This window comes from Vespula vulgaris, chromosome 1, assembly GCF_905475345.1.
Source record: "Vespula vulgaris chromosome 1, iyVesVulg1.1, whole genome shotgun sequence".
In the NCBI taxonomy this organism is placed as follows: domain Eukaryota; kingdom Metazoa; phylum Arthropoda; class Insecta; order Hymenoptera; family Vespidae; genus Vespula; species Vespula vulgaris.
Window position 1 is genome coordinate 15,913,136 of NC_066586.1, and position 21,477 is coordinate 15,934,612.

A 21,477-nucleotide genomic window follows, 5' to 3' on the forward strand; every position below is an offset into this window, starting at 1 on the left:
AGATTAATTGCAGAATCGCGTGGTGTCATATGTCAACGGACACCTAGGCATTATGTTGCTTGCGTACTTCACATTTCATTCGATTTTGTTAGCCTCTTCGGTAATAACATTGTACAAATGGTTCTCTTTTCTCTTCTGAACATTTTTTCATTCGTCCTTTTATTTTTTGTCTTTTTTTTTCATTTTTTTTCTTCTTTAATAGATCTGTTTATTATTCATACGAATATATCGAAAAAGATCTTTAATTGGCAAGATCTACGAACTTCTCTTAATTTAATCAAGAAATAAATATGTAAATTTGAGAAACGATGTAAATTTAATAAAATATAGATACCTTTTTTATAATTTTTTTATTTTTCTATTTTTTTAATCAGTCCATAGTTTATTTCAATGAAGAAAGCTTTTTGAAAAAAACAGTTCACCATCGAGAATTCATTATACATATACCACTTTATCTTCTTCCCAGAGAATTATTACAAACGCTCGCACGAATCTTTCGAAACAATCTACTTTGCATTGTGTTCGAACGGACACAAAACACACGTTGTGCAAATTCCGTATACAGGGAAATAATTTACAGCTCTGACGACACAGGGATTGTTAGACTCGATATCGTTTCGTCTTTAACGATTATTCATCATAAACGAAGATATTTTATTAAACCATTCGAACTTTATATCGATGAGTAGAGTCGAAAAAAAAGAATATTATAAGACCCTTTCACGATTTTATTTACATATTATCCAAGAATATTAAATTGTATTGAGTGATGTTATCCTCCACGAATAATTTCATTTACATAAAATGTGGGTGACATTTAATGATCATTTTCTGAAATTTTCTTTCACCATCTTATACGAATAATCGTCCTTGAGAGACAAACGTTCTCTTCTCTTCAATATATCCAAAAATGATTACAAAATCGCAACTGAACATTATTTATTTGAGAATAAATATATCGTATTCGCATCGAAAAGTTGCATCCTTTTCGTTGCATCGCGTGTCTTGTTATATACATATGTACGTATGTACATACAAATAGGTTTACATTACTCAAAGAGAAACGATCTTTATCTCGCCACGATTCATTTATCATTATCATCCCGTAACGGAGATTCAGAAATCTTCTCTCATTTAAAAAAAAAAAAAAAAAAAAGAAAAAAAGAACAAAGTTAACATTTTTCTAATAGAATTATGTATGTGTGTGTGCATGAAGACTATAGAATAGAACCTTGAAAATTTCAAGGTCAGCTAGAATTTCAATATCCATTTTCAAAACAAAGTAATATTTTTTCTAACAGAATCGCATACACGATGTTAGTATAATAAAACCTTGACAACTTCGAGGTCAACCAAGATTCAAGACCATATTCTATGAACCACGTATTTTTGCATTCTTCGAGTCTTACATAATTTCATTATATCCCTTGTTAACACAAGAAAATATTTTTTGTTTGTTTATTTTCTTCCGCTTTCCTTGGTTGCAAGAAAGAAAGAGAGAGAGAGAGAAAGAGAGGGAGAGAAAGAGCAAGAGAAAGAGAAAGAGACAGAAATAGAAGAGAAGAGGGAAGAAAGAAAAGTGAAATGTCATTCCTAAATGAATTTTTTTTTCTGTGTCGATGAACTCAAATGACGGAGATTTGAGATAGTTGACGATCCTTAAGAATTCGGTCTTCGTTTTCGTGTCGTTTGTTTCTCAAATTTTCATATATTATACAAAATAAATAAAATAAAAATAAAATAAAATAAAATAAAATAATCGTGTTAAAAAAGTTCAGTGAAAAATCTATTCAATATTCTTTGCTCTTATTTCGCTCTACATCCGCCTCTGCTGAAACTCTCTCGAACTACTCTCTCTTTCCTCTATCATCACCAATCTAATTCCATCTGCTCTAGCTCCATTCTCCCGCTCTCTTTTCGCATTCCATCGATCTCCGCTTCGATCCTGTTCACATAATAATCGCTTTTAATTATCTCATTTATTAACACTGATTTATGTATTATATCTGTTATATGTTATATTACGAATTATTATTTCATTTATTAAACAATTATTAAATTTCATTATTTCTTCTATATTAATTTATTAACGATTGAAAAAAAATCTAGATAAAAGATTTATATTTATTAATTATAATTAGATATAAAATTTTTGGAATAAACTTTTCAATGAATATATTACGTATGTATGTATATATGTATGTATGTATATACGTTTACGTAAATTACGTGTACACGTTTGTGCATTATCGCAAGCGAAGGCGCATCAGGAGTGCACGTAACAGGTTTCGAGAACTTACCAACCTTCCAACCGATAGTTATTGCATCGATATGTAAACGGTGTATCGGAGTGAGACGATATGCATTAGTGATTCCCTTGTGCAGTCATCGTCTATGTACTCGTATAGATAACCATCGAAAGTTTGCGAGTCACAACGTATTTACAAAATTATCGAATTAACTTAAGAAAACAAAATGAAAGAAAAAGATAAACAAAGAAAAATAATTAACGAAGGAAAATAGTTAACGAAGATGTTATTTTATGAGATGATCTTAAAGAAATAAATTCTTTTTTTCTGCGTTGTGATAAGATTCACAATCATACGATTCCCTTATTTTTTATCAAGATTGATGATGTGTATATATATATATATATATATATATATATATATTTCATGAATTATTTCAAATAATTTAAAAAAGGTTGACATTTTTTTTTAAACCTAGAAAAGTACAAATCGAGTTGCAACGTGGATGACATTGACTATCCCGTTCCTCGTCGGCACCTTCGTTGCCATGGTGAAAGTTAACGAGGCGCATCTTCAAGGTCACCGTCGAAGTAAAAGAAGAAAAAGAGGATGAGTATCGATGGATGAGGATCCACGTGATCATTTTTAAAATTCGGTGGACTAGTTGATGGTATACAGAGATATCTTATAAGAAAGAGTCCATAAAACTCGTGGAAAAATGTAATCATTGAGTACTTAGGAAAGAAGAGAAAAAAGAGAGAAAGAGAGAAAAGATCAATATCTAAATTGCTTCAAGTGTTAATCACTCTATTGTGTATTTTTATTCGATAGACACGAGCGTACGTGTCGTGCCTATGCGATTATGAGTGAAAATACGAGAGAGAGAGAGGGGAAGAAAAAGAGAGAGAAAGAGTAATATATATATATATATATATATATATATATATATATATATATATTACAAAATGAGACAAGCAATTACAAGCACGGATCTTCTTTATTTTTTGTATTCGCAAAAACTGCGATACGGGTATCTATGAAGTATGTACATACGTATGATATATGAGAGAATGTTGCTAATAGAATGATCGATAAAAATATCGAGTTATCGGGAAGAACGACTTATATTATTTCTTACGGAATATCTATATTTTCTTATATTTTGATAAAAAATAGAAAAAAAAGAAAAAAAAAACAAAGAGGAAAATAAAGAAAAACAAGTTAATGCAGAAAAAATTTATTCAACTAATTTAAATAAATTGAAGAAAAATGAACTTGTGTAATGGAATCCACGTATGGGTCATAACTAGAAACTAAGTTATGATATATATATTTAATTATTTATTTATATATATATATATATACGATCCATGACTAGTAGAGACTAGGTCATGATATATATACATATATGATTCATGCCATAATTGTCAGGATATTTCTTTTTTCTTTTTTTCCTTTCTTACTGAATTAAATACAAAGAGGACGTACCGCACGCGACTTGAATCTTTTTACGACTTGTTGGAGAACCCCATCAAAACATGCGATTACGCGGAAGGAACGTGTATTAGCACATGAAACTGGATAAAACGTGAATGGGCGCATGTTTTTTTCTTTTTTTTTTTCACTTGTCTGTAGGCTAAAAAAAAGAAATGGAAAGTTCTTCGTACATTCTTCCCATTCTTGTTTTGTTAGGATAATACTCTGTAATGTAAGATATCTTAAATATTCTAACAATATCGGTAATAGTTTTTAATGTCATATCGATGGGAAAAAGCATCTCTATCTCTCTATTATTATTATTATTATTATTATTATTATTATTATTAACTTTCAATGAGAATAGAAGAAACTCTAGGCGTCACTTTTAATACTATCGTCTAGAAAATCGGGAAAAATTACACAAAGAGGATGTGCTTAAGCACGCGAGTCAAGAGTTGCACACACAAAGAAATCGTTTATCGATAAGAGAATGTAAAAAGAAAGATTGAAAAGAAGAGAAAGAGAGAAAGAGAGAGAGAAAGAGAGAGGAGGGAAAAGGGTGAAACAAATCGCTTGACCTTTGAAAATGAACAAAATCGAGTGTACGAGTGGTTAACCCCTAATAACAGATCTCTAATGACGAGCAAGATCGATTCAGACGTCGTCGCGTTGTGTTGGGTCCTTGCAATATCCAGGGTGGGATGAGCTCAGGGACTTGGTGGGGACCGTTTCTATATAATCGTCGGCGATGGGGCCCGTCTCTCCACATCCTATCAGTTACGTTTCTTTAACCGTCAACCTCTTGACTTACCTTAAGGAAAAGAAAAAGGATCAAAAAAAAAAAAAAACGAGTGAGACAAGGTGAGTGTCGAAATAAACATCCGTTCTTTTTTTTTTCTTATTCTTTCTTCTTTTCTCTTGCTGAGTATAGTGTTATAAGAATGCGTTAAGCATAGATTTACATTTTGTTCTTTTTATATTTTTGAATCTGATATTATCATCTTTTTTATTTTTCGCCACTTTTTTTTATATATATTTAAAACAACGACCGATCGTTTTAACGTGTCATAAAAAAGTGTTTAAAAATTTTCTAGAAACTTTTTCTAGACGTGAGTGATTGCTTCCTTAAAAAGCAATAAAGTATTTCACAATGTGAAATGCAAAAAAAAGAAGCTTTATCGATACTCGTTTAAGAGAAACATCAATCGATCGTTAAGAGATTCGTATGTACGAAGGACATTGCAGCTCTCACCGAGCTATGGCAATAAATTCTAAGGAGATAAATGCGTTTTTTCTTCGCACAAATCTCCTATATCTCAGAAAATTCATATAACTCGAGAAAGATTCGAATTAACACTTTTTTTTTTGTTTCCACCTCTCTCCCGTTTAATTCCGTTCTCTTCTATTTTAGATGATCCTGCTGCCACTGACCTTGGTATTGGTCCTCGCAGCGATCTGCAACGCAGAACCAGCGATTAATGAAGTTAGACCACACAGTAACAGGCCAGGAAGATTCTTATCTCTTCCGATTCCGCAAAAATGTTCGAACCGTAAGTGCTTGCCTTTTAAATATATTAATCTCGCGGTGAACCAAGATATATCTTTTCAACGTTTCGGATCTAATTATAGAAGAATGATCATTTCTCAATCAGTGATCTCGATTTATATTATAAATATTTAAACTTCTTATTTCAAACGAATACAAATACGAATTACTTTGTTATTATTTAATCGGTCGATTTAAAAAATGATAAAATGAAAAGAAAGGGAAGAAAAAAAATTTGATAAAAAAAAAAAGAAATTAGGATAAAATTTCGAAGAAGGTTACTCTTTATTATCAGATAGCATCGCGCGTTTTAGCGACTTTAAGAAATCGAGGTTAAAGTACTGGCGCACGCGTTAAAGAGGCCTTTCGCATGCTTTGAAAGCAGACGAGATCGTCGAGGACTCTTATGCAAGCAACACGCCCGAGGTTTTACTTTAGAGATTCTCCGACCAGCGGTCAGTGACTCAAATTTTTCTTCGTATATTCTCAAATCTCGTTTGAAACGTCTTTATCGTTCTTACGAAGTATCGATTCGATCGCATTTATTTATATCGTATAAATATGTAGGTACCTGTCTAAAAATCATTCACAAATACACATATATACATAAATATGTAAGTTGATATATATTTTACAAACTTATCGATCATACGACAATGTCAAATAAAACTAATTTGACGAGAACTCACATGTACGACATGTATAAATATATAATAAATATCAAAAAAGTGAATCATCGCGATTGTCAAACTGTCACATTAGACGATAAAACGAATCAATAGGATAAAACGATAAATTCAATATTCAGTTATAAGAGAATATGGTTAATTATCGAGGAATCCTAGTAATCAATTTATTCGATTCTTGTTAATAACATAACGGCTATTTGTCGATGATGTACGCAAAGCGGTACTTATTGTAATATTTCTAATTGATCCTTCGTATTTTTTTTCTTTTTCCTTCTTCCTCTTTGATTTCTTTTGTATTTTTTCTTTTACTATTATTTTTCTAAAGATGTACTTAGGATATTACAAGGTACATCTCAACGACGAAAGATGATTATAAAAAAAGAAATATTATTTTGTTGCAACTCTCGTGATTCCTTACTATTGAATAATGCAGATACAATGATTCAACGATTTTATTAATGGACCGTGGAAAAAAAAGAAAAAATATTGCTATTATCGTAAATACATCACCGTGCGAGGATAAAAATCGTAAAGCTGCTTGTTTGTGATATAAATGGATATGGTAGATTGCGTCGATGATTCCGAGGGGATCTAAAAGTCGAACGTTTAAAGGATTACATAATACATTCCCTTCTACAGTGCGGGATGATCAGGAAGTGAAATGTTCAGAAGTCACTGTCGTAAGAACCGGACTGTCGTAAGAAATGGGCGTTTCAAAGAAACTCTTTTCTCATTAAAATATATATATTATGAGATTTTGAAGGATTCGAACTGACATTAGAAACTAACAACTCGAATTTGAACTTTGTCATTTTATCTCATAAATTTTTAAGATAGTTTATCGCTTTGCTTTATAGTTTTATGATCGATACATGATCTATTTGTGACGAATCTATGGTTAAAGTAGAAGAAGAGGATATATATATATATATATATATATATATATATATATATATATATATACACACACATATATATATAAAGAAGAGATTGTTTCAAAACGATCGTATTTTCACGATATTTAATAACGTGAATGGTACGAAAGAGAGTGGATCTTTTCTCGATAGAGAAGATGATGCGATGATACTCTTATAAACCCACGATCGACGAACAAGTTAATGTACTCTATACCTTCTCTTTCGTGGAATGTTTGATCGCTTCTTGAGAATATCGAGAATTACAAAGAAAGAGAAAAAGAGAAAAAAGTTAAAAAAGAAATAATAATAATAAAAAATCAAAAAAAAGGAAAACAAAAAAGAAAAGAAAAGGAAAAAAAATCTCGTATACCTACATAAACGAGTTCGACATTATCTTTCATCTTAAATCTTACGTTATCATAGATCTATGATTAAATCCGACGATAGAAAAAGTTCTCTTCGCTCGAACAAATTCGAATGCGATAGCAATCGTTTCTTTTTTTTTTCCTTTTTTTTTTTCTTCGAAATTTTTATTCAAGAAAAAGTGGTCAAGTGTGTATCAGTTTAAAACGAGTTCTCGCGTATGAACGAACTTACACTTTCGATTTTCCTCGCGAAACGATGATCGCGTGCGTTGAGAGCCAAGAGAGGAAAGGAAGAGTCTACAGCTAAGAAAAACCGTTATTCACTTCACGAGCCGTGTCGACCCATTGACCTCCTGTGTGCGAGAGAAAAATTTCACCATCGCGAGTGAGACTTAGCTGACTGAGTGCTGATTACGAGATTCTAGTCGAACGAAAAAAAATAACCAATTTGGTTTTCTCTTTTTTCTACTTTTTGTTTGTCGTTTTCTTTTCTTTTATTTTTTTACATTTTCTATTTTTCAATTTTATTATTTTTGTTATATATATTAACAAAATATGAATTTTTATTCATTACTATATCTGAATGTTTTATATTAACTCATTAACTTTATTTATCTTTTATTTACCAAAAATATATTATACATATATATTTATATATAAATTATTTATATATAATATATATAGTTTATCTTATATATACATATATATATATATATATTTATGTATATACACAAAGGTACTTTATTTATCAATAATACATTTCGAGTATATGAAAATAACGGTGGTTCCAAAAGCGAATATGATTAAAAAAGAAAGGAAAAAAAAAGAAAATGAGATCGATATATGTCTCGAAATTAATGAAATCTACTTTCTCCACCGCAAATGGATATCAGACGTCATAAATACGTATAAAAAGTAGGATCGAATATCGTCTCTCTTTCTCTCTTTCTCTCTTTCTAATGTTCCTTTTTAGCTTCATAACGACTATGTTCTCGATGATGCACTTAAATGCACTTTTTCTGTAATCAAAACTAAAAAATATCCTGTGCATTCTAGGAAAGATCTTGTTCGTCGATAATAATTGCATATCATTATCAAGTAACGGGAAATACAACCTGTCGTATAAACATGTTCCGGATTTAGAATCCTTTTATTTTCGCATTAATTATAAAAAAGATAAAATATAAAGAAATATTCATCAATGCCCAAAGATATAAAATTTAATTAGAATTTTTCGAAACTCAAACTTGATCTTTCGAAACGAAATCCTGTCAAAGTATCAAGCATCCGTAAAAGAAGAAGAAGAAGAAGAAGAAGAAGAAGCAAGTAAGCAACGCGTCTTTGTATACGATTACACAATTATCGTCTGTAACAACGGCACTCACGAGCAAAACGATTATCGTTGCGAGTTCCTTGACACAGAGGGAGACAAGCGGACGTCTATAAAAGCGTATAAATATTTAATGAACGATGATATAACGATCGTAAATTGCGAATGTTCGAGGATATCGAGTTTGTTTCCTTTCTTCTTGAATTTTTTTCTTTTCTTATCTTTCCTTTTCTTTTCTCATCATTACTCGTGGAAGTAATCGTTAAAAATAATAATGATGATGGTGATGATAACAACAACAGTACTAATAATAATAATAATAATAATAATAATAATAAAAGTAATAGTAATAACAGTGATCCTTATCGCATTTTTATCATATAATTTCTTTTTTTTCTAATTTTTTTTTCTTTTTATAATTATCGATGCAAACGCACTCTCTCAATTCCGATTTGGATTTAATCGAAAGTAAGAAAGTTGCTTAAAGAGAAAACGAAAAGAAAGTAAATAATTTTAAGGTGTGCCTTGGTCGCCTTGGGAACACATCTCCGGTGTGCCTTGACAGTCGTAATTCTTGTTCCACTGTTCGTTAAATTTATACCGACATCGAGAATCACGACTCTGTCCTATGTCGTAACGCACCATCTGATGGACGGATCCTCTTCTTCTGTTTCTTCTTCTTCATCTTCTTCGTTCCTCGTATATAGCGCGAAAGGTGTGTGCAATCCTTCCACCATAGCGTCGATTTGAATTTGCACGGTCCTGCACTTTGCCTTTCTATCGCGAACAAGGATCATCGAATTTCTCGGTGAACCAATGAGTAAATATCACGTGTAGTATGTGTGTTCTCAATTTCTTATTCGTTCACAGTATTACGTGATTATTTTATTATGTTAGAGTGGATAGTTTCGTACGTGTTAAATCGTTTGACATCGAATAATGATTATTGATCTTGATTTCTTCTTATTCTCTATATCTCTTTCCTTTCTATAAGAATTACATAGATTTGCAGACTCATCTCCGATTACGTCAGTCTATGAGGAATCCCCGTACGATTTCTCTTCGGGACTGTTAGATTGATTCGATCAATGATTGCTTAATCATTTGAAAGAGTCATCCCACGTACGCGAAACGAATGAAAAAGTCTAATCTTCGTGAAATATTCTCTAGAAAATGATCATGTGCATACATATTCGTATTTCGGTTATGAATTATTCGTAAAAGAGTATGTTTGCGTGTTGTCAAACAATACTATGCATACTACGTTATATCACGTACAGCACGTCAACGTTACAATCATTTAACCGCGGTCAATGTCTTGCTGAACACGTGCGCGAACTCAGAGTCTCGATCGACTACCGTGATATGTCGAGAAGAAGCACGAGAACATGAATTTGCAACATCTATGGAATTTCAATCCTATCTCTTATTCGTGATCTCAACATCGAATCTGACACGATATTTCATTTCAAGTTTCTTAGTTAAATAATATATATATGTATATAAATAATTGCACGTGTATACATACACATATACACATACACATACAAATAATTACATTTCAAAGGCGATACCATTTTTTGTTATCATAATGTCATATAAAAATAAAGGTATATTAAAGTATCTTACGTAAAGATCAAATGCCAAAAGTTTACTATCGTTTGTCAAGAGAACAAGTCTTTTTATTTTTGTTTTTTTTTTCTTTCTCTCTTTATCTTCAACAACGCAAGAACTTTCACATAACTCTGAAAAAAAAATTCGTAGATAATTGAATTACACAAGACAACGCACTTTTCTTAATGCGTCGTGTCAAAGATTTAGTAGTTATCCACCTTAACTCTGATAATTGGCCGAACAATTGAAGAAAATTGCACGTGACCAGTTCGCCATGTACGAAGCATTCACAACAAAAGCATTCACCGTTTATGTGGGGCGGTGATTCGATGCTGCGTGCATCGTCACCATCATCATCATCATCATTACCATCATCGCCATTATCATTATCATCATCACCATCATCGTCATCATCATTATCATCATCATCATCATCATCATCATCATCATCATCATCATCATCATCATCATCATCATGATCGTCTTCGTCTTCGTCTTCGTCTTCGTCTTCGTCTTCGTCTTCGTCTTCGTCTTCGTCTTCGTCTTCGTCTTCGTCTTCGTCTTCGTCTTCGTCTTCGTCTTCGTCTTCGTCTTCGTCTTCGTCTTCGTCTTCATCTTCGTTATTCGTCTTCCTCTTCGTTCTTCATCTTCGTTGTGAACACCATTGCTCTGGCAAAGAGGGTTTGTAATCGGCGGCGCGTCATTATCGTTCGCTTTAAATGTCAACGGTTTTATACTTTTTCTCGGTATTTATGCAGGTATGCCTCTCCCATCGACAATTTACGACGTGTGTTCCATTATGAGTACCTAACGCCGTATTACGAAACACCTGTGTATATTGGGATTCCGTGTTACAAGTGCTTCTTTCTCTATCTCTCTTTCTCTTTATCAAAATAACGCCTATCCATTTTGCATGTAAACTTCGAGCCCTCTTACGTATATAAATTTTCTTTATTATTTTTACAAAGCAAATATCTTTTATTTGGAATTCCGTGTTACAAGTGCTTCTTTCTCCTATCTCTCTTTCTCTTTATCAAAATAACGCTTATCACTTTTACGTGAAAGCTTCGAACTCTCTTATACGTATATACATTCTTTTTATTATTTTTACAAGGCAAATATTTTTTATTTGAGATTCCGTGCTACAAGTGCTTCCTTCTCTATCTCTCTTTCTCTTTATTGAAATAAGGCTCATCCATTTTGCGCGAAAGCTTCTTTTTAGATATATAAATTCTTTTTATTATCTTTACAAAGCAAATATTTTAAATTTCGAAGCAATGATAGTTTTCGATTCGCTAATTAATAATTATTAATATAAATATCTTCCATACTCTCTTCTCGTGCCTTCGTTAATTCTAATACTTATGTTTGTCTTTTTCAGGACCTAAACAATTCAATTTCCGTGGTCACAACTACTTCTATAGCGGACACGTGCCCGCTCACGCTAATCAAAAAGTCGATTGGTTAGATGCTAGAAATATTTGCAGGGAATATTGTATGGATCTAGTATCTATGGAAACTCAAGAGGAGAACAATATGATCTTCAGACTTATACAACAGAGTGAGTATAATGTCTCGAAATAACAATCGGGGTGGGCGATAATTATATACCTATGACTTAATGAATCATATTTATCCTTCGTAGAACGTATTTATCCGTCGTGAACGCGGATTCATTTTCAAATGCAATTGGCACAATTTCTTTATTCGTTTTTGTTGAGAGACAATCTTTTTTTTTTTTTTTTTTTTTTTTTTTTTTATTTTTTTCTATGAAAGAAAATATCGATCCTACAGAAAGATCGTAAATAAAGTTATTAGTTGGAGGACATTAAATTTAAATAGAAAAATATGTAAAATTATGAAAATCATCAATGAGGTACTACATAAGAATTTCAATAACGGACAAGCGTGACACGATAACCTTAGAAAGTTCTACACAACGCATTCAAGCCACCAAAGAAAATGTCGTTAATAACGAAGCTCTCGGAGTTTTAAAATGATTTATACGCCCGTCGTAACTTTCATTCTCACCAGATACATCATTCTTGACGGCTTGAATATTTCGAAACAAACGACCTAACGACGTAACATGTTACATCGACCCAACCATTTGATGATTAACGAGAGAAGCTGCTTTAATTATTGATTGGCAACGAACAAATTTCTTAACTCTTACAAATATTCTAATCTCTTTTTTCTCTCTTTTTCTTTCTGAATGTCCGTAAGATTAGAATATTATTTCTTTAAATCGATGTCCCTCCTTGACTTCGAAAGTAAACAAGTAGATATCGCATAATTTTTCTATCTAAAATCTTCAAGAGAATCTCATACATGTGATGAGTATAACGTCGATCTTTCAAGGTGATGCGAAGAATCTTTAAGTGGGTTGAGGCTGCGATCTCATCTTTTTATGCAATAGTATTGTGCGGTTCTCGTGTCTCGATCTCTTTCACACTATCAAAGATTTCTTTCTTCAACGAATAAAACGAATAAAACAAAGAAAGAGAAAGAAAAAGAGAGAAAGAGAGAGAGAGAGAGAGAGAGAGAGAGAGAGAGAGAGAAATTTATTTATCGAACTCATTAACGCTTAAGTTTTTTCTACTTATTTTCAGACGATGTCCCGTATATTTGGACATCCGGTCGTCTTTGTGACTTTAAGGGATGCGAAAATCGACGTGATTTGGAACCTAAATCATTGTACGGTTGGTTCTGGTCGGCAAATCGTGAAAAAATGGCACCAACCAATCAGATACCACCTGGTTGGGGCTTCAATCCTTGGTCCCAAACTGGACACAAGAAAGTTAGGCAGCCTGATAATGCGGAATTCGATATCAATGGTACCAACGAGTCCTGTTTGTCTGTACTTAACAACGTTTACAACGACGGCATCGCTTGGCATGATGTTGCTTGCTACCACGAGAAACCTTTCGTTTGCGAAGATTCCGAGGAGCTCCTCAATTATGTCGCAAATACCAACCGTGGTATCCGTCTGTGAGAGGTCTACGCCTCCACAGGCCAACGTGATATCACGACGGTCCTTCTCATCAGCATCATCAACACCCACCCTTTTTTCCTTCTCTCTGCTTTTACATTGCAAACGAGACACATAAACATAATAAAATTTTCAATGAAACAGGTGTACACGTGATGAAACAATACGATCTTAATAATCACGAAGAAACTTATTCTCACTTAATTATTCTTAATTGGTTTTTTTTCTTCTATAAAGAATTTTTTCTCTCCCAGAAAGATGAAAATTATTCATAACGCTGCTAGTAATTGCATGCTCTAATTACCTTCGATTGTCTGTGATAGCAAAATGAGTATTAACTTTTAACATAACAGAAACTTCGATCTTTTGATACAAAATTGTATGTACTAACGCAACGTGTATCTATGTAACGTGTCTCGTCGTTGCAACTTTTCCTTCCTTCTCATTATCCGATGAAGTTCAGCTATAACTCTTGCACTTCGTCCAATGTGTAATTACGATATTTCCGATAAAGAGTAATTCATTATGTACACGTATTTATTGATAGATATCTGGCTGACAGTTTCTGTACATTTATGAATAAATCGTAAACGTAGGTCTAGTAAGAAAGCTTTATTATGTTCTGACCTTTCGTATCTCGTTGCTGTTTTATAGAGAAAAAGATGGAATAATATCCATCCTATTTTTCATATTTTATTTATCATTTCATTTGTAATAGTATGTACACAACAGTAGTATCAAAAGAAATTACTAGTTATTATATACTTGATTTATTCTAACTAACATTCTCTCTTCCGTCGCTCGATTCTGAACAAGTTTTTAAACGAGTTTTAGAAGTAGATGGTTCAGCACTTGTTTTTGTTTTCTTTTTTTTAAGTCTATTTATTCTATGACCCGCCCCCCATTTTCGTTTTCGCGGAAGTGTTGTGGGATCTAAAAAATAAATGTCGTACGTAAGAAATACATTTTTGAATTATAGTATTTCTCGCGATAAAAAAAGAATTACTCACGATCTTCCGGTATATTCATTTTTTTTCTAAGAACTGCTCGAACTTGTTTATTAATTATTTCTCTACACTGAACATCGAAACCACTTGGTAACCACCCCCTTTTCTCGTGACATCTTGTACCAGGCATAGGATCAGGAAGTTTTGCCAACATTTGTTGTACTTCGTCCACAAGAATATCACAATACTAAAAAAAAAATTTCCCTATTACAAATCTATTCTGTTTGCAATAATAATCTTATATAAATCTAGTACAATAAAAACCTGATAAAACATCTGTCTCGAAGGAGGAACCATCCCTTCTCTATAAATATACATATTTTCATTCATTTCAGTTTCCTTTGTTTGATTTGGCTCCATACTTAAGTTTGGTGTAAGTATAGTGGTCTTTGGTTTAGCTGCTGGAGCAGACTTGTATGGTAATGTATATTCTGAATAATTTCTTTTACATTTTACTGTGGATCCCAATCCACCTACATAAAATATAAAAGATATGTAAACTTCCAGAGTACTGGATTACTGCAAATTACAAAAGAAAAGAAAAAATCTTTACGCATAGCTTTCAGTCTATAATCCAAAGTTTGATATTTTCTAGCTGAAATATCTTTTCGAGGATCATAACCTAAACGAACCCACATGATTCTCCAAGGACCTGTCATGAAATAATATGCTACCGAAGGTAACAATATCTTTAATTGTTCTCCTGTGAATTTTGTGTTATACATTATAGCATTTTTAGACCAAATCGGTCGTTCCTCGAACATCTGACGAATTTTTTCCAAATGTGTATTTTGTAGAAATTTCACTTTCATAGCAGTCTCAATGCCATGCGGTGGTTTGGTAGGAACACCTTGTGTTGTAAAGCAAATAAAATTGGCAAAGCCCGCTCTGCGTTTTTTATTTTTTCCAATTACATTTTCTGGTAACGAACTAGTTTCAGTTTTTGGTACATATTGTTGTACACTGTCCACTCTACTGAATGCAGCTGGTGGTAAAAAATAAGGCACTTCATTTTTTAACCACGAATAAGATGGAATTCCAGTAGGATATATTTTATCATATATACATTCCAATACTTTTGGATTTTTTTCATTTTTGGTCATGGTCAAATATTGAAAATCACACAAATCTAAAAACAAGAAGTTATTCTAGAATAAACTATATAGATAAAAATGCAGTTCTATAAATCTTGATAAATTTATTAAAATACCTACTAGTAAACTGAAATTCTGTATCAATCCTTCCTAATATTTTTAATTTTGGTAATTCATACTGTTCATCTTGTGAAAGATCCTCATATTTATTACGATCAAAAGTTGGTGCGATATTTTTTTTGCCTTTAACCAAATGTTTGCCTATATCTACTGATGTATCAGATATTGTTTTACAAAATTCACTAGAAGATACTTTACTAGAACTTTCAGTGTTGCTCTTTGTTGATACATTACAATTTTGTATTTTTTCAACTAGATCTATTACAATGCTATCTTTTTTTAAGTCTCCATGATTCTGGATATCACTTTGGTTGCCTTTATCCTTTAGACTATTGTCATTCAAAGACACATTTCTAAATTCATTTTTAATAGAATCTACATTTGTATTTGTTTCAGATGTTTTCATATTTTCTTGTACTTTATTAACCCTATTCTTTTTTACTCTAACTCTTAATAAAAATGCCGTTTTAGAATGTCTATCACCACATGTTGGTTTACTATACCCATCGTCAGGTCTAAATCGTAATTCTAGACGTCTGTTAGGAGTATCTACTGCCTATCAAAAATAAAATTATTAACGAACTACCGCATAAAGATTGAAATCTTATTCCTAATAAAATATATACCGTAGAAATCGCATTGATGCCACCTAATGTTTTGATAGCTTTATCCGGATTAATTACATTTCCTGGATATTTTATACATATAAACTTTCTATCAAACCTATGTCCCTCTGGTAAAACAGGACCAATGCATTCACTTTCTTCTTGTTCTTCAATTCCACCTTGATTATCACTTTCTTTCTGTATAAGATATATTTTGTAAATTAATAATTAAAATAAAACAATATTCACAAAGAGTATCTATAAACTACTTACATTATTATCCCGATTATCCAAGAGTTCATCATAGGAGTCCTCGTTGTTGATTTCGTCTACGTAATTTCGGATGTCAAAATCCAAATCTTTTTCGTCGTCATTTTCTAATAATTCTTCCTCACTAATCACATCCGGACTATTCATGCTATCATATAGCCAAAGAATCAAAAATCAGAAACGATAAACACTTGACCGAGAATTGATCGCACGCACGATTTTAAGGTTAAGTTGCCTCTTTCGTAAAGATACATATGAGAATGCGCAATAGGTTATTTTTCGCAGAATAAGAAATACCAGGAAATACCTTTCAAATTACTAACCAACAATGTAAATATTATTCTATAGAAATAGTTAAACGTAAATGAATAGAAGCCTCATATGTATACAAATATTAAACAATCTATCGTATTGTTGACAATTTATCGATTTCTAATCCTATTCTTAATTGTTTTCATGTTTTCTTATCGGATCGATCACACATATAACGTGAACGAATTCTCTTATTACTTTTACGCATGTGTCTTTTAGTTAATTACATACGGAGTTTCTCAGAATTTTTCCAACTTTTTCCCTGTGGTAACTGTCGTCTAGACCATTATCGGTCTTCGCGGTTAATGAACTCTTCTGACACAGACGCCATGTTGGACTAACTTTAAACCGCGAATTTTTTAATAGGAATCTTCCTCACTTATAAAAGAAGACTTTCGTAAAAAAGATATTAAGAACTCTGATTATAATGAATATATATATGTAATATAATAATATAATAATTTTTATTAATATAACACGTTAAGAGGAATGCTAGAATTCCATCGTAATATTATCGAAAGTCCGAACGTTTATTAGCGAACGGAACAAAACATCCTGGCATTGTCGTCAATGTCAAGGATAACTGTGTGTCGTTAAAGGTATGCCAAAGTAAGGAACTATTAAATAGTTAGACGTTAAAGGGAAAGCAATATTTCGAAACACGACTGCTTTTACGTGGTAAACGCAAAAAGTATTCGGCAACATCCTGCGTCTCGAACGTGTTGCCATTTCCCGCGATAATTTCATGATAATAGACGTGATAACGAACGGTTCTAACGTATACGTATATGATGGAATCCAAACGAAGCAACGCACCAACAATAACTACGTCGTCCGTCGCCGTCGGAGCGACGGACCAACCGAGAACGATCGTCTCCTCGACAACTTTGTCGTCTTTCTACCGACCTAACATGACGCCGGATAAACGAAGCTGCCAGTCTATTGTTTATTGTCGAATTTGTCACGAAGGTATTGCTTTTTTCTTATTATTATTTTGTATTTATTTATTTACTTACTTATTTATTTATTTTTAATTTGTCTTGAGATCATTCTTATATGATAAACGTGCATATCGGCGTAAAGACAAAAGATCTATATAAGACTACTTTTAATGTGTCCACTTAACGAGTAATGTAATCTTATCTTCATTGTCTCGATGAAAAAGTTTTTGATATAACAATAATCAGTTATCGATCATTATATTCACGAGATATTTAACTTAATAAATGTAATTAAACTTTTTAATTTCTTTCTTTCTTTTTTTTTTAATGATAAATCAACAATATTAAATATCCGTATAAAAAAAGATCAGAACCTTTTGTTATCAAGCAGACGACAGTACCGAGGAATTAATAGATCCATGCGATTGCACCGGTAGTTTAGGTTTGATACACACAAGTTGTTTAGAAAAATGGTTATCCTCGTCGAACACCGATCACTGTGAAATCTGCAAGTATGCTTTTGTAATCGAGAAAAAGAAGAAACCTTTGTGTCAGGTAATTCTTACAATTATCATCGATATATTTGTATTTTATCAATCGATAAAAATTGTATTGAAGATCATGTAAAAATTGTTTAGTCGTGTTACCAATGGTGGAGCAGTAAAACTGCTTATGGACCACAAGGAATCACGGGCGATGTGATCTGTTTGATAGTACTCACGCCCTTATGCGTAGTGGCTACTTATTTGTGTGGAATTGGTGCGAGTGCATACACACGACTCGGTTTTTGGGAAGGTATTGGTCTCGCTGTACTTTGTTGTATGCTTGTTATTACATTCTTTTTATGGCTCATCATCACTATTAGGTAAATTCAAATAATAAGCGATCTTCATTTAAAATACTATTCTACATTGTTTTTATACAATTAACATTGTATATGATTATAAACATTGCTATACATAATTATATTATATTTTATAATTATAAATATACGTGCAATAAACATTGTATATAATTGCAGGTTTCATTGTATTTCGTTGATACAATGGCGTAAACGAAATCCTGATGTGAAGCTAGTCGTGAAACATAAATCGCAAACTGCTCATATAAAAGCTTATTGGATAAGCAGTAATGATAGAAACAACGATAGATCTAATAACAATCCTTTTACATGCTTTCTCACCACTTTCGGAGACAACGACAATTCCCTTTACAATATACAACAACAGATGACATTCGTTTAAGCGTTTTAATGAAATTTTATCGTAGTGTTATTTTTTCATTAAAAAAAAGAAAAAAGAAAGAAAGAAAAACGTAAGGAATAATCTCCAAGCAAGAGAGCAATATGTATATTCGCAAATATATCAAGGAAAGACTACAGAAGTCGCAAAAAATGTGAGAACTCTTCCACGATACGAAATATTTTATGAAGAAACTATTTTTATCGAATTGTGATTTCCTTTTTATTCTTAAGAATGAATATAGTTATCTTTACTAAGAATCACGTCGATTTAGAAAGTAAAAAGATTTCTTTTATTTGAATATAGAAGAATCGTGTTAATATAATTAACTAATCATATTAACATTTTTGATTAATGAAAATCTTAGAATTGTCAGTACCTGATCGTATAAACAAAATGGTTTTCTTATAAAGCGAAGATTTCTTAACTATTGATTTTTAATTAATATTGTTTTCTTTATATTTATTTAAAAAATAAGATTTTTTATTAAATAATAATATCTTATAGCATTACAAAAAGATTCTATCGGAACGATGTATAATTTTTATAAACCTAATCATATACCATATTTTCATAGAAATTACATACGTCTTGATACCGAGGACGGGTTAATAGATTTTTTGTTTCATCTTTGACCTTTTTAACAATTCGCAATACTTGTTGGATATAATCAAAGAACTTTCTTTCATTTCTAGTAAATGCTCACGCTCTTTAATACGCATTAAGAATCGATCTTATGTTTAACATAGTTTGTACTAGTTGATCTAACGTTTGATCGATTTAAAAAAAATTTCTGTTCTTATGAATTTTTTACATAAAAAATATAAACAAATGCTTTGTATATTTCTCTACAATAAAGATGTTAATTTCTACATAAAAAATAAAAAAAGATGTCTTAAAAAAAAAAAAGAGATTAGATATTTTTTATCAACTATGATTTCTAAACGATTTGAAATGGTTTGAATTATTGATAATGAAGTACCAGTGATATCTCTGATAAACCGATCAGTCTTTTACCTATCAGAAAAGAATTCGTGATGGTGAAGAAAAAGAAGTAGCGTCATTGGGGACAACGTTGCTACCGACTTAGCTCGTCAAGTAAGAATTATGCATAGATATATGGGACAGAAACAGCTGTAGGCGAATTACAGTTTTAAATAATTTAACCTTAGAGACATTCCGCCCGTATACGTGGTTATCATTGTCAGCGCCATTGCTTTCTCATCCATCGGCTAAGAACCAAGAAAGTTAGCATTTATCAGGGTCATTACTAAGGTCATCAGCTTCTTAAGAATCGTCAATATATGTTAATAGAATATGGCGACCATCGGTTGTTATATGGCCTTACCATATATATATAGATATATCCGTACTCTGATTACTTTGACGAATTTGTTAAACGTTTCCTTTGAATCGATTTGCAAGGAACGAATTCATTAAAATTCCATATCTATGCTTTATTATTCGGTCGCATAAAATGATGACGAAAGAAATTTCCTTTGAAGATTCAAGATACATACATACATACATATATATATATATATATATATACATATATATATATAAATATATATATACATATATTCATAAATAGCTTTCGATATCCTTACGAACAATCGATACCGAACCGCTAAATGTTTCAAGCTACGTTATACATTATTGAATATTTTATTCGTTCTAATAAAGGGTGTCTTCATCCTCCCCCTTTGTTATTCGATGTAGAAAACATACAAAAGGATAATCGAAATCGTACGACATCATATCATTTAATATTTCGAGATATACCATTACGGATAATAATAATTCAACCGATTATCATAAAATCCATAATTGTTAAATCATTACCAAACGATCATGTACATCCTAACATTATTTAAATAGATCATCTTGACTGTGTAAGATTTACATTCTAAAAGTCATTTAATTCATCGAATATCATCGAAATATCGATCATGTCTTCTTAAAAATTCATTTTTCTCACCGAATGAGGAAAGAAATAAAAGGAAAGGCGAAAACATTTACTTTACTTTTTTTTCCTAAAAATATACATCGGACATCATCGAAATATCGATCATGTTCGATTAGAAATTCATTTTTCACGTCAAATCAGAAAAGAGATAAAAATAAAAGAAAATTTATATTACTCTTTTCCAAAAACGTATTATCTTCTAATTCTTTTTCTCTTGTTTCTCTTATACAAGTTTCATTGATGAAATGCTTTCATTATTATCGAAACATTAAAACATAAGAATAGAGAATTATGTTCGCTTGAATCTAAAGAATTCTAAGATTGTTTCGTCAAGGATAACTTTAATTCTATATATACATATATCTAACCTTCAAATTATTACACAAGGCACATTAACTTGCTATTAAGCTTAGGTATGTTCATATTACATTCAGTAATCGTTTTTCCAAACTGTAACTCAATAAAGTGGGTTAAATTGTCTTTAGATATGTAATCATAACATAGATAATTAACATAGATACGACTTTATTACCGTATAAGTCAGACTTTATAATCCTTGATTTCAATAAATTTTTAATTTATTCGGACATTTCCAAGGAAAAAAATTTTCCTTGGCCTCTTTTTTCGTATAATATTTATACAATTAAATATAAACAAATAACAAATAAAGAAACAAAGATATAACAATCGAAATATGTACAAGAAATTTACAGGATTTAATTTCTAAGAAGGAATGA

The 21,477-nt window shown here is 31.6% G+C and overlaps 3 protein-coding genes across 5 annotated transcripts; 2 read left to right on the top strand and 1 right to left on the bottom strand.

Moving 5' to 3' along the window:
• Positions 1 to 4,477: 4,477 nt before the first annotated feature.
• On the top strand, positions 4,478 to 13,790 carry LOC127062471 (uncharacterized). The gene is made up of 4 exons (XM_050990747.1): positions 4,478 to 4,589; positions 5,140 to 5,278; positions 11,571 to 11,750; positions 12,802 to 13,790. The coding sequence occupies exons 2-4, from the start codon at positions 5,140 to 5,142 to the stop codon at positions 13,182 to 13,184; spliced, it is 702 nt and encodes a 233-aa protein (XP_050846704.1). The 5' UTR covers positions 4,478 to 4,589; the 3' UTR covers positions 13,185 to 13,790.
• A 70-nt stretch (positions 13,791 to 13,860) lies between these two features.
• LOC127062399 (general transcription factor 3C polypeptide 5) lies at positions 13,861 to 17,851 on the bottom strand. 2 transcript variants are annotated; one of them, XM_050990528.1, is made up of 8 exons: positions 17,606 to 17,851; positions 16,281 to 16,425; positions 16,029 to 16,205; positions 15,403 to 15,958; positions 14,742 to 15,317; positions 14,453 to 14,661; positions 14,192 to 14,375; positions 13,861 to 14,114 (listed from the first exon to the last, which is right to left on the bottom strand). In XM_050990528.1, the coding sequence occupies exons 2-8, from the start codon at positions 16,422 to 16,424 to the stop codon at positions 13,957 to 13,959; spliced, it is 2,004 nt and encodes a 667-aa protein (XP_050846485.1). In that variant the 5' UTR covers position 16,425; positions 17,606 to 17,851; the 3' UTR covers positions 13,861 to 13,956. The 2 variants fall into 2 exon arrangements, with proteins under 2 accessions (XP_050846485.1, XP_050846474.1); XM_050990517.1 differs by lacking the exon at positions 17,606 to 17,851 and having other exon boundaries at positions 16,281 to 16,889.
• LOC127062459 (E3 ubiquitin-protein ligase MARCHF2-like) lies at positions 17,364 to 18,774 on the top strand. 2 transcript variants are annotated; one of them, XM_050990726.1, is made up of 4 exons: positions 17,364 to 17,558; positions 17,919 to 18,085; positions 18,169 to 18,395; positions 18,552 to 18,774. In XM_050990726.1, the coding sequence occupies exons 1-4, from the start codon at positions 17,378 to 17,380 to the stop codon at positions 18,772 to 18,774; spliced, it is 798 nt and encodes a 265-aa protein (XP_050846683.1). In that variant the 5' UTR covers positions 17,364 to 17,377. The 2 variants fall into 2 exon arrangements, with proteins under 2 accessions (XP_050846683.1, XP_050846692.1); XM_050990735.1 differs by having other exon boundaries at positions 17,922 to 18,085.
• The last annotated feature ends 2,703 nt before the right edge of the window (positions 18,775 to 21,477 follow it).